Source organism: Bicyclus anynana, chromosome 7 (genome assembly GCF_947172395.1).
Source record: "Bicyclus anynana chromosome 7, ilBicAnyn1.1, whole genome shotgun sequence".
Lineage (NCBI taxonomy): Eukaryota > Metazoa > Arthropoda > Insecta > Lepidoptera > Nymphalidae > Bicyclus > Bicyclus anynana.
In genome coordinates, this window is record NC_069089.1 from 10,602,592 (window position 1) to 10,613,955 (window position 11,364).

The 11,364-nt window shown below is 33.8% G+C and overlaps 2 protein-coding genes across 2 annotated transcripts; both read right to left on the minus strand.

Moving 5' to 3' along the window:
• Positions 1-2,723: 2,723 nt before the first annotated feature.
• Positions 2,724-10,982, minus strand: LOC112048582 (pre-mRNA-splicing factor ISY1 homolog). Its single transcript, XM_052882503.1, has 7 exons — positions 10,895-10,982; positions 10,498-10,520; positions 8,458-8,621; positions 5,594-5,797; positions 4,888-5,037; positions 4,049-4,140; positions 2,724-2,923 (listed from the first exon to the last, which is right to left on the minus strand). The coding sequence occupies exons 1-7, from the start codon at positions 10,895-10,897 to the stop codon at positions 2,759-2,761; spliced, it is 801 nt and encodes a 266-aa protein (XP_052738463.1). The 5' UTR covers positions 10,898-10,982; the 3' UTR covers positions 2,724-2,758.
• On the minus strand, positions 6,164-8,441 carry LOC112048581 (uncharacterized). Its single transcript, XM_024086170.2, has 2 exons — positions 6,961-8,441; positions 6,164-6,888 (listed from the first exon to the last, which is right to left on the minus strand). Exons 1-2 carry the CDS (start codon positions 8,273-8,275, stop codon positions 6,260-6,262), a joined length of 1,944 nt encoding a protein of 647 aa, XP_023941938.2. The 5' UTR covers positions 8,276-8,441; the 3' UTR covers positions 6,164-6,259.
• Positions 10,983-11,364: the final 382 nt, after the last annotated feature.

Genomic DNA, 11,364 nt, shown 5'->3' on the forward strand with positions numbered 1-11,364 from the left:
CGTTCCTAATAAGAATCTTCTACTATTAATAGAGTGCATTAATTGTCATTATTAATTTCATTCATTTCAAAAATAGATTGTGCATAGCAAGTAGTTATAACTTGTGATGCGGTTTTATAAGTTTTGATAGATCAACTCCCGGAATGCAGACATTTTGTTTTCTCCCACACTTTTGAAAGCATCATAATTCGTATCATTGGCGAATTTGTGTTTAGAAGTGAGTAAGTGTGCGATCAGCCTTACAATCCAAGTAGAATGCTTGTATGGAAGCTTAAATTAATTCAAACATGTATTACGCGAAAGACCGCTCTCGCGTAATATTTTGGTATGCAATTAATTAGGTAGTACGTTAATCATTAATAATATAATTATAATAATGTATATTACAGTAATATAATAAATTCATTACATTTATTAATATTATGGCTATGTTTGTTAGAAAAAAATATATATATTTATACATTATATTTTCATTTTGATGAACAATATTCTACTTATTTGTTATAGACGAAGTCTGAGATAGTACTTACAATGGTAAACGATTGTTTGTTCGTAATTTTTGGCTTTAAGGATTTAGTATTAGTGTAGGGAAACGCGCATCAACAGAAATAACGAACCGGTGGAGTTAGTGTAACTCGAAAATAGTATAAAAAATAGGTATAGTCGGATGCAATTTCTATGACGTCTCGGTATTCAACTGTGAATGTCGCTAGTCGCAGGTCAAGCGTGAGGCTACTAAGACTGGGAGACGCGCCCCTACAATACCGCTGATACCTAAAATATTGTATTGCACAGCTTGTTCGAACGTCATAAAGTTTGCATGCCATTATAGTAAATGATATTTGTATGCGTCAAGGTAATATTATTGTTAAGTTTCCACATTCCTAAATAGACAGAGAGCATGTGTTAGCCAGACCTTTGTGATTTTATAAAGCTAAAAGTTTCCTCCTATCATAGGCATCTAAATAGAGTAAGCAACTTTGGAGTTTGGACTGGTAGGTTTCAGGGGTCAAGACCATTAACCATCCAAGTACAAACAGTTGTTTTTGCTTTAGATTTTCCCTGGCATACATTGAGAATGCCGGTCACTTAACTTCATGGCCATCCTGCGAAAACACTGTTAAAGGTCAAATTCAAACAAACAGGTACTCTAGTAAAGGCTACTGGGGACATATTTACTCAAGATATCCATGATATAAAAATAAACAAATTTTAACAATGTGACAATTTAGGGCATGTACTGGCTATCATAACAAATTCACATTGTTCCTCTAACTCAATAGTTGCCTACCATACTTACGGTAGGAGCATATGATGACAAACTCAGCATTTTTAAAATGACGAAGGTCTGGACCTTACAGGTTCTTAGTCCATAATATGTATATCTGAAATATGCACAGCGTCGGGAAATTGTACTGATGGTTATAAGCTTCTAATTATGATACTCAAGTATATTGTCATTGTTGATATAAACGGCTTAGAAACATATATTTGAACATATTATAGCTTAGCAAGTTGATGACACTCCCATGGTATGCGGGCGACGGGGGGAAAGGACTTCGCGGGTGTAAAGTCGTGCGCGCGGGTATGAAGAGCATCGCTACTCCCTACCCGCTCGGACCATAGGGAGTGTTACAAACGAATTTGCCAAGCTATAGGGTGTTATTAATGAAATCTAATCAAGCCCATAGAAATGTGCGAATTTCATATTACCACAATAATAAATGTCTAACAATGTGCTGTCAGGCAGCTTGAAATTTTAATTTACTTTCTATTTCTTTTTTTATAATTTACTTATTTTATTATTCGTTAAGGTATTTATAATTTTTTAACTGTAAATACAGTTTTGCAGATATTTTTCATTGAGCCAGTGAAAATTGTATGGAAATAATTTCTTTATGACGCTTTGTTAGGGCCTGCAAAAATTAAGTAACCCTATGGTCGGCCCTATCCAATTTTCCCTACGGATTTTCCTTCCGAGGTGCCCTACGGATACCTTGGAATTTATAGCTTTGGAGTAATTAAGAAAATTGGCATACCTACTTTAAAATACATGAATATATAATAAACCAGCCATTAAGGTTGTTTGCCTACAAATGGCATATAAATAGATTATAAAATTAGTTTTTGAAAATACCCATAATAAACTCAAGAGGCACAATTATCCGCCCACTTTAATATACGCGAGTATATCAAAGTGGGCGGATAATTGAGTATATATCTTAAAACATTTTGAATATAAAGTTTTATAAGGACGTCGCCACTACATTTCGCTTTCTCCTAAAATTGACTACGGGCCGGCTCTGGGTTATATAGCATGTTATTTATATATTTTGTGTGTATATGTTTGCTTGTATATGAATAACTTGTACATGTTCTGGTCAATAACGAAATGTTCGAAACAATAAATGAATATGGCATTACATTGTAATTTTCTTTATACCCTGATGTAAGAATAGGAATGTTGGTCATATTTAGAACATACTAGCGGACCCGGTCAAGCTTCGCTTTGATTTATGTGCACTTTTTTCCTACCCCTACCCTACCCCTATCCTACTCCTACCCTAACACTACCCTAACTTTACCTTACCCCTTCCCGGAAAAAATCATCCCAAGGGATTTGTCAAAAACTAAATAATCACGCGGACGAAGTCGCGGGCGTCCTGCATTGAATCAAAAAAAGGTTAGAGCTAAAACTATGGAGTATATTAAAACCAAGTAGGTAAAATAAACTATAAAATAATATTTATTATAAATGTCAACTCTCTTCCATTTTCACATCTAAGCAACCGTATCTTTCTAGAAGTTCTTGTTTCTTTCTTCTCAGAAGCGCTTCTTCCACATCCTTCTGTGACGGAACTGCGACGTGTGAAGTCACTGTGGGCTCACTGATAGTTTCGTCTTCTATTCTCCTGTCGTTAGGCTGTAGCAATTATTAATTAATTAATAACAATGCAAAACTAATACATATTTCAGTTTTTCTGAGTAATTAAACTTTTTAATATCTAGATTCTACGTCTCGCAGAGAACCTACATTTAAAGAAAACATTTAGAAAGAAGAAAGAAAGAAAAAAGCTTTATTAGTGAATTATGCCACACAACACAATTTGTTCTTTAACAATATCCTGCGATGTGTAGCACAACCCAGTAAACGGATCCAACTCAGCATAATGCTACATACTCTTTAAATAAAAAGAGCATGCAGCATTTACATAATTAAACCATAGGTACTCTTCAGTGTTATTTACATAATTATACTAGAACTTTGACGGCCTCCGTGGCGCAGTAGTATGCGCGGTGGATATACAAAATCGGAGGTTCTGGGTTCAATCCCCGGCTGGGCAGATTGATTTTCTTAATTAGTCCAGGTCTGGACGGTGGGAGGCTTCGGCCGTGGCTAGTTACCACCCTACCGGCAAGCGATTTAGCGTTCCGGTACGATGCCGTGTAGTAACCAAAAGAGATGTGGAATTTCATCCTCCTCCTAACAAGTTAGCCCGCTTCCATCTTAGACTGCATCATCACTTATCATCAGGTGAAATGTAGTCAAGGGCTAACTTGTAAAGAATTAAAAAAAAAAAGAAGCTCGGCCTGCGGATTAATTAGTTAGGTAGGTAAGATCCAGTCCTCGTGGTGATACTGCGATAAAATGGAATATAATAATAAATATATTTAATTTTATCCTACAGTCTGTTACTCGGTGTAAAGATGTAGCTTTTTAAAGACGAAAGATTTTTGAAAGAAGAAAACATAATGAAAAGTGACCCAATGCTAGCCGTAACTACAGGTACTGCTTTTCCTTAGGCTAAAGATGCACGCCACGACTTATGATCTCGTAAAGACAAAATGACATATTATAGACCAATAGCGACAGATTGGAAAACTAAAAAATCGCAAGAAAAGAGAGCGATGTGTCCAGCTCGGCCGCTAGTGGTCGACCATGTATTTTCTCTTCATAAGATCTTATCGTGGCACACATTTTAGGACTATAGAGAAAGTTTGTGTGAGAAACTCTAGTGTCAGCCTCTTAAACATAAAAAAGTCTTACATCTTCTGGGTATATATTTTCTTCTTCCGGCAGATCTTGGTCAGTATTTTCCTCTTTGTTTCTCTTCCATTCGTCGACAGCTCTGGATATTGCTGGAATATAAAAAAAATATGTAAAAAAAATTAAAACCTCAAATACAGACTAAGACTGGCATACCTGCATCTTTTTATTGATGTGAAATTTTAACTGTTTAGTACTTACTTGATGTTGTGACCAAATATCATCCTAACTATAATTCCTGACGTACCTACATAACATCAATAATAGAGTAAGTATGAATTATTGGTCATGAGATTTGTCCAAGATAGGATTACAGTAGTAGCAGATAGCACCAACAATATAAAACTATATTGAATTAGAAATACCATAAATAAAACGAAAAACAAAATTAGAAAAAACTTTTATGTTTTTGTAACATCCAAAAATAATAAGATAATGTCAAATTTATCCTAAATGCCTAATTGAAAACCCAACGGTTTTCGTGACCGGTATTTTTTTGTCTATTTTCCTGTATCCTGTGTACTGGATAATCTGTCACATAACATTGAGCTAATTGTTTGTTGGTCGAATTGTATATTTGTCAGCAGCAGAATGTCCATTACCGCATCCCCTATTGTGATGTATTCACTTGATTTTAATCGGTAATAAAGAATCTTCATTTTCAAGTTTTGCCAATATTAAACCTTGTGCAAGCCGCTGTGCTCACCTTGCTCCTTGACCTCCTTCTCCAGCGCTAACAGCAAGCCGTCATCATCATCCCGGTAGCCATAGTAGTCCGAATCTACGTCGCGCATGAGGATTACCCTGAGAGAAAGCCTTGTGCAAGCCTCAGTACTCACCGTGTTCCTCGGCCTCCTTCTCCAGCGGCAGCAGCAAGCCGTCATCATCGTCCCGGTAGCCGTAGTAGTCCGCATCTACGTCACGCATGAGGTCAGCGCGCGTGCGACGAGGCGCGGCCGGCGGCTCCTGCTCGAACAACTCTCGCACTCCTACACGAACAATATGAGCATGAACCCAATCACAAACTCATATTCGGTTCACTATTGAGCACGAGTCTCCTCTCAGAATGAAAGGAGTTAGTTGTTAATCCAGAGTAAAATCTATTTTCATTCCAAATTTCAGCTAAATCGGTTCAGTAGTTGCCCCGTTAAAGAGTAACAGATATCCAAACATTCATGCAAACATCCATACAAACTTTCGCGTTTAGTAGGATAGGATTGAGATTAGTGTTATTTAATTTTTTTTTAATGCACATAACTAAAAAGTTGGAGGTGCATTCCTTGGACCGGATTCTTTTGGGTTAGTATTTGAGAATAGTTGTAAGCTTGTCCTGTACTGTACCTCTTCTATGCTACAATAAACAGAACGTGAGGAAACCTGAATACCTGAGAATTTTCTTAATTCTCTGCAAGTGTGAAGTTTGACAATCCGCAATGGGCTAGCCTGGTGGACTATTGGCCTAACTCCTCTTATTCTGAGGAGACTCGAGCTCAGCAGTGAGCCGAATATGGGTTGATAATGATGATGATGATGATGAGGTCTCACCTGGCAAATCTTTAGCAGCTCCAAAATATTTGTAGCCTCTGTTACCAGGTACCTCTTTGCCGTCTTGATCCAACATTTTGGGACCAACGCGTGCGTGGTCCGGACCGCCGAGTGCTTTTATTTGGACCTCCCAGTGACGTTTCTCGCGCATTAGCTTGTTGATCTCATCGTTTAGGTCTCTTATTCTGAATTCTCCGAGGCCGGCTGTAAAAAATATTTTTTTTAGTTAATAGAATGTTGTAGCAGGTGCTGCCACTGATGTTGAATAGAAAATAGAAAAGCACATTCGCTATACTTAAGCCAAACTCGATGTGAAATGTTTATCAACAAACAAATAGAAGGTAACAATAAGGGCAGAAACGCATGTCATTTTATACATATTCTTTAAAATTATGTATTGATTTTTCATAAAATGATATTGTATCTGGTTGTTCTAAACTTATTAAATTATGATTTAGAAATAAGATAACTAAAATTATTATTAGGAGTAAAAGTAGAGTTGGGCTCTCACAGATCTACAAATACTAAACAAAAAAATAATTATAATAATATTCATAATAGAAAAACCATACTACATACAGCATTATTAAAAAAAACTAATTTTTAACAATAAATACAACAAGTTTAACATTTCTATTTGTAACTTTATTATTGAAATCAATTGTTTCACTTTTTATTTTTCTTCGATTTTTTATTCCCAACTCTTGCCTTCTCTTTACCACTGCTAGCTAAGCTAGTTTTACTCTTCTTCTTTCCTTTTTTTTTGCTTTTCTTTTTTATAGATACCTTTGATTTTTCTTTTATACTACTTGAACTGCATTGTTGAGAAATGTGATTATTTTCGATAGGCGTAGCATTCGGAGCTTTAGGAGTCACCAGTTCTATTTCCAAATCAGTTTTCTTATCTTTCGTTTCAAGTTTCTTACCAATTTTGAGAATGAAAACATCTTTTTGACTATAAATTTGTTTTTCCATGTTAACTGGGATTGGACAATTCGAAGGAGTGACGTTAATAACTTTTCTCTCCTTATTTTCACAGCTTCTGTTGCACCCTTTGTATGTATATTTCAAATTTGATGTATATGTATTGTGTGCTTTATCTGGATAGCACAAATCTTGTGGTAATTCAAATTGTACTTGATCACCAGTGTTGTAATGATTATCTTCACATGTACACAGTTCTTGGATTTTATCATACTTTCCAAGTCGTTGTAGCTTAGTTGTTTTAGGAACTTTTATCTTCAACTCATTTTCATTCATTTTAGTAAATATTTCATCAAACTTGGATCCTTGGTCTGAAAATTACAAGTTATGAAAACTTAGTATTATTTAAATACCTACTATTCAAATTTATGTGATTGTTTTACCTGTATTATAATTATTGTAGTTCTTGTAATTTGTATACTGTTTTAATGACCCAGGTCTACTTGAAAATTCAGACACTGGACTTTCAGATCTGGCAGATATTGCACAGACATGAGCATTTTTTGGTGATTCCTTTTTATTTAAACTACTTTCATCTAAAAGTATTCTCCCCTCTCTATCCATTTCAACATTTTGACACGAATACATTGTCATTCCATTATCTTCTTTCATTAATACAGAAGTGCATCTAGGTTTAGACTGAGTGCTAAAAGCAGTAGTGATTTCTTTTCCAAGAAATGACATTCTCGTTGTTAATTCAATAACACCAATGGAATCTTTATGTTGCATTTCGCCACATGACAAATAAAACATATTCTTAGATAGAGGAGATGACGTCGTGCACATAATATTATCATTTGGTTGTTCTTCTGTCCATTTCTGACATAGTTCTTCTCTTAATTTCAAAAATTCTTCTGTGTAGTCAACTTTAGCTTCAGCCATTTTTGTAACACATTTAGAGCAAGGAGGTTGTTTGATTATTTCTAAATTTATATCAAATTCTTTAATACTGCATATTTTATCGTACGTCATCGCGAACAATGCTGACTTTCCTACATTTATGTGGTTAAAATCATCAATTTTTCCATATGAAAGATCATATAAAGTTATTGGTGGCTTGCCTAAAAATCTTGCAGTTATGACTAGGTTATTACTATTTAGTTCAAAGCAATCACATTTCATAAATATTTTGTTTATAATAATTTCAACAAGAAAAAGATGATACGGAAAATCTACATTTTCTTCTTTCACTATATTTAAAGCTTGTTTTGTACGAACAATATCTTCAGACAGAGTTTTAATAGACTCCCTTAAAGAATTTGCTTCATTGGTTAGTGTTATGCTCATATTTGCTATTTTATTTATATTGTTTTGTAAGCCAGGAGTTTGTGAGTCAACAATGTTAGTCAATATATCATTACCATCAAACAAGTCATTTAACTTTTCTTTAGAAAATGATTGTGTTTTTATTTTATCTATATTTTCAGCAATGCTTGACTTTTTCGAGGCTCTATTTTCCAAAATTTTCTTATTTTCTTGACCTTTTAAAGATACATGATTAGAACCTTTAGTGGGTGATGCCAATAATGTATTTAATGGTGACTTTCGAACAGGACTAGATACAAGTGATTTTGTTAAATCTTCATTTGACACAATTGGTGATGTAGATAACTGAAGGACATTCTGAGATTGTAAACTAGGTTCTTTTACAGATAGAACTGGTGAAGTTTTGGGTAGTGTAATTTGTTCTTCAATCATTTTTAATTGAACGATGTCTTGAAATTTATTGATTAAAAATGGGACTTTACATAATTTTGTATTATTGAACTATTATGACCACCATAGCCTATTAGATTTCTTTAATTAAACAAAATTTATAACTTTACTTTTTTCAAATTTTAATTCTAGAATCATTGAGAAAAGGTATTATAATATCTTACCATTTTGTATCTGTGCAACTTTTTTTGCTATTTCTCTAACAATTTGCAGTCTCCATTTCTCAGCTTGAGGCAGATCATTGCACTCAGAGGCGAGGTACGGCCGGCGTTCCCGCTGTCCACCAGCTTCTTGCACTTGTGCTGCACGCCATCGCGCCAATGTTGTCCTAATGTTATAATATAATGTCATTACAAAAAATTGTTTTTTTTTTTTGTTTAATGATAACTGTATGGAGTGGACCAAATCAAGACCTTTAAAGAGCATTAAAGACCAGGCCAAGAGTACCCTAAACTGACAAAATTGTATGCAATAATTAATGAGAATGGTAGAAGCAAGGGAGATATGTAAGGATCTTAGTGGAAGGACATGGTCTCTTTGATCCCAATGGGCATGCGGTTGTATGCATGTTATGATAAGTTAGCTTGACTGGGATCTCATTTGATGCCAAAATCAGTCTAAGAAGGAAGTGGGCTTATTTGGAAGAGGTACAAGTTAGTTTTATCCAATTCCTCTGAAGGCTTCTACACAACATCATACCGGAACGCTGCGCTTGGCAGTACATCTTTGAGTGTAGGCTGATGGCATCAGGCCTATGCCTACCACCAGACCTGACCTGAGCCAATTTATAATATTACAGGACCTTCTCACAACAAATTGTGTCAGAGAGGTTGTCATAAATCCTTACATATTACTTATGGATAGTGTTCATAACAAATCCATGTACATATTACTAAGCTAACAGAAAACTGTATAATTTCAGTACTTGATATAACACTATTGAAGTAATTGGAATATTGTGTAGAATGCCTTTTATTTTTTTTCTAGGATGAGTGTCACAAGAATTGTTTTAGTTACTCAAACAGATCTCTATCTGTTATTTCATCTTTAAGGTGAAAATGAGAGGAATATTTTTGCATTGCGACTACTGGTACACCATATTTACTTCTCATTTATCACAAGATATATTGTGTAATGGAGTCATAATAAGCTTGTAAGTTTAATAATGAATATGACAGACTTCAATACATCCACTCCTTTTTTTTAATTTGATGACCAATTGACATAGATAACCATGACATAACAACACACTTCTCAGTGCAAAAATTGGCACACATTTTTTTTAATTGTTCCAAAATATTTCAGTACTAGTAGATAGCAATTTATAGTGCTATTACTCTCTACATCTTAAAAAAAGTGTGTTGATCTCGGGCAAATGTGTCAAAAATCATTGTTTTGTTCCAGTGATATCAATTTTTTATAAATACAGTGTAAACTCTATATAACACTAAAGGGACTGCACATTTTATGGAGTTATAGAGAGTGGTTGTTATATGAGAAGAAGAAAAATGTATGAGTAAAGCTTTTTTGTCAATACACTGTGATTTTCTTTTACTAGCCATGTTTACAATTTGAAAGTGTGTAAGCAACTAAGAATATGATAATGTATATTCCATGACTTCTACATAATAGTCATGATCAACTACACACTACACTTGAAATCCCAATTTGTTAACAAAAAGATGAAATTTCTTAAGAAAGTTATTTGTAAACAAAAGACTAAATTTCTTAAGAAAGTTTTTTTGCATGATGACAACAGTCGAGTTTATTCCGGGCTACTATATTAAAGCAACAAAAGATTGTAGATAGCTTTCACTAATTTTGGCATCTTAAAAGGTACTTTTTATTACTAAATTATTGTTATAGAGTGGGTGTAACACTATACAGGGTGTATCACTGTATGAAAGCAAGCTAAACAATCAAAGCCATATGATGTTGACCTCTTTAGCGAGTTTGTTGTTAAATCAACTGATGTTACATGGAGTTTACACTGTATTGTTTTTTAACAACCCTATAACCATTACTTATAATCCTATAACTTTAATGGTAATAAGTACTTTACCTAAGTGATTTAAAAAATTGGTTCAAATTTGATTTGGAAGTTTTTAAGCTTTAAGATTAGTGGGAAGTTGCAGGAATGGCCTGGAGGGTCAATAATTGTTTTCTTTTAATATTTTGTTATTGAAATTTTATTCTATACTTACATAGCCTTCTCTGCGTTTCTTGCCTGTAAAAAAGGTAATTTATTAAGAAATGAAACTTCTTGTTAATGTTCTTAAAAACATGATTAGAATCATGCCTGATTGAAAACAAATATCAGTTTTCCTAGAAAGCCTGATCACTCATGTAGTTTATTAACTATACATAAACCAATTACATCTATTGCAATAAAATATATGTGTAGTTTTTAAAACCACCCTTATCCAAATTAATAAGACTGGCAGATAAATTTCATAATTATAATTTCCAAAATTAAGCAACTATTTTTGTTTTCTTATAAATTTACACAAGAATCGTTTGTAGAATATGTAATTTGTATAACTATTATATCCAATACAAATGAGTGAAAAAATAATATTAAAAGACATTAAAAAAGCTTACCATTTTTAATTATAATGATTTACGAATTAATATTGTTTACATTTACAAATTTTTATCACAGAAACAACCTTTGCCTCGACAGTTGACAGTGACACTTGACATTGACGTACACCAGATAATAAAACATTACTCACCCTAGAGTTGTATTGTCTATGATCTACTTAGGAGTAGAGCATAGACAATTTAGGCTGCCAAATACAAATTCTTGGTACAAATGATGGTACTTATATACACAGATAATGTCAAAGTGATGGTATCTATGTAAAAAAATATAAAATTATTTTACACTTACGATAATTATAAATGTTACAGTACAGTCGGGTACATCATAGATTCGTTAGCGTTAGTAAAACTAATTTTCAAATTTTAGCGTTTGGAAAATGTTACTGGTATTAAAATTTACACATTTGAAATGTGTCGCTCATAGATTTACGAGTCGGTACAAGTACTTATAATTCTATGGTACAAGG

Coding starts and splice junctions, on each gene's coding strand:
- LOC112048582 (XM_052882503.1), bottom strand. Junction 5,798..8,457: donor AGTTGCACAGATACAAAATG/GTAAGATATTAT, acceptor TATTTTTTACAG/CCGGCCTCGGAGAATTCAGA. Junction 2,924..4,048: donor AAAATATATACCCAGAAGAT/GTAAGACTTTTT, acceptor TAATTGCTACAG/CCTAACGACAGGAGAATAGA.
- LOC112048581 (XM_024086170.2), bottom strand. CDS start 8,275: ATGATTGAAGAACAAATTACACTACCCAAAACTTCACCAGTTCTATCT. Junction 6,889..6,960: donor CTACAATAATTATAATACAG/GTAAAACAATCA, acceptor TGTAATTTTCAG/ACCAAGGATCCAAGTTTGAT.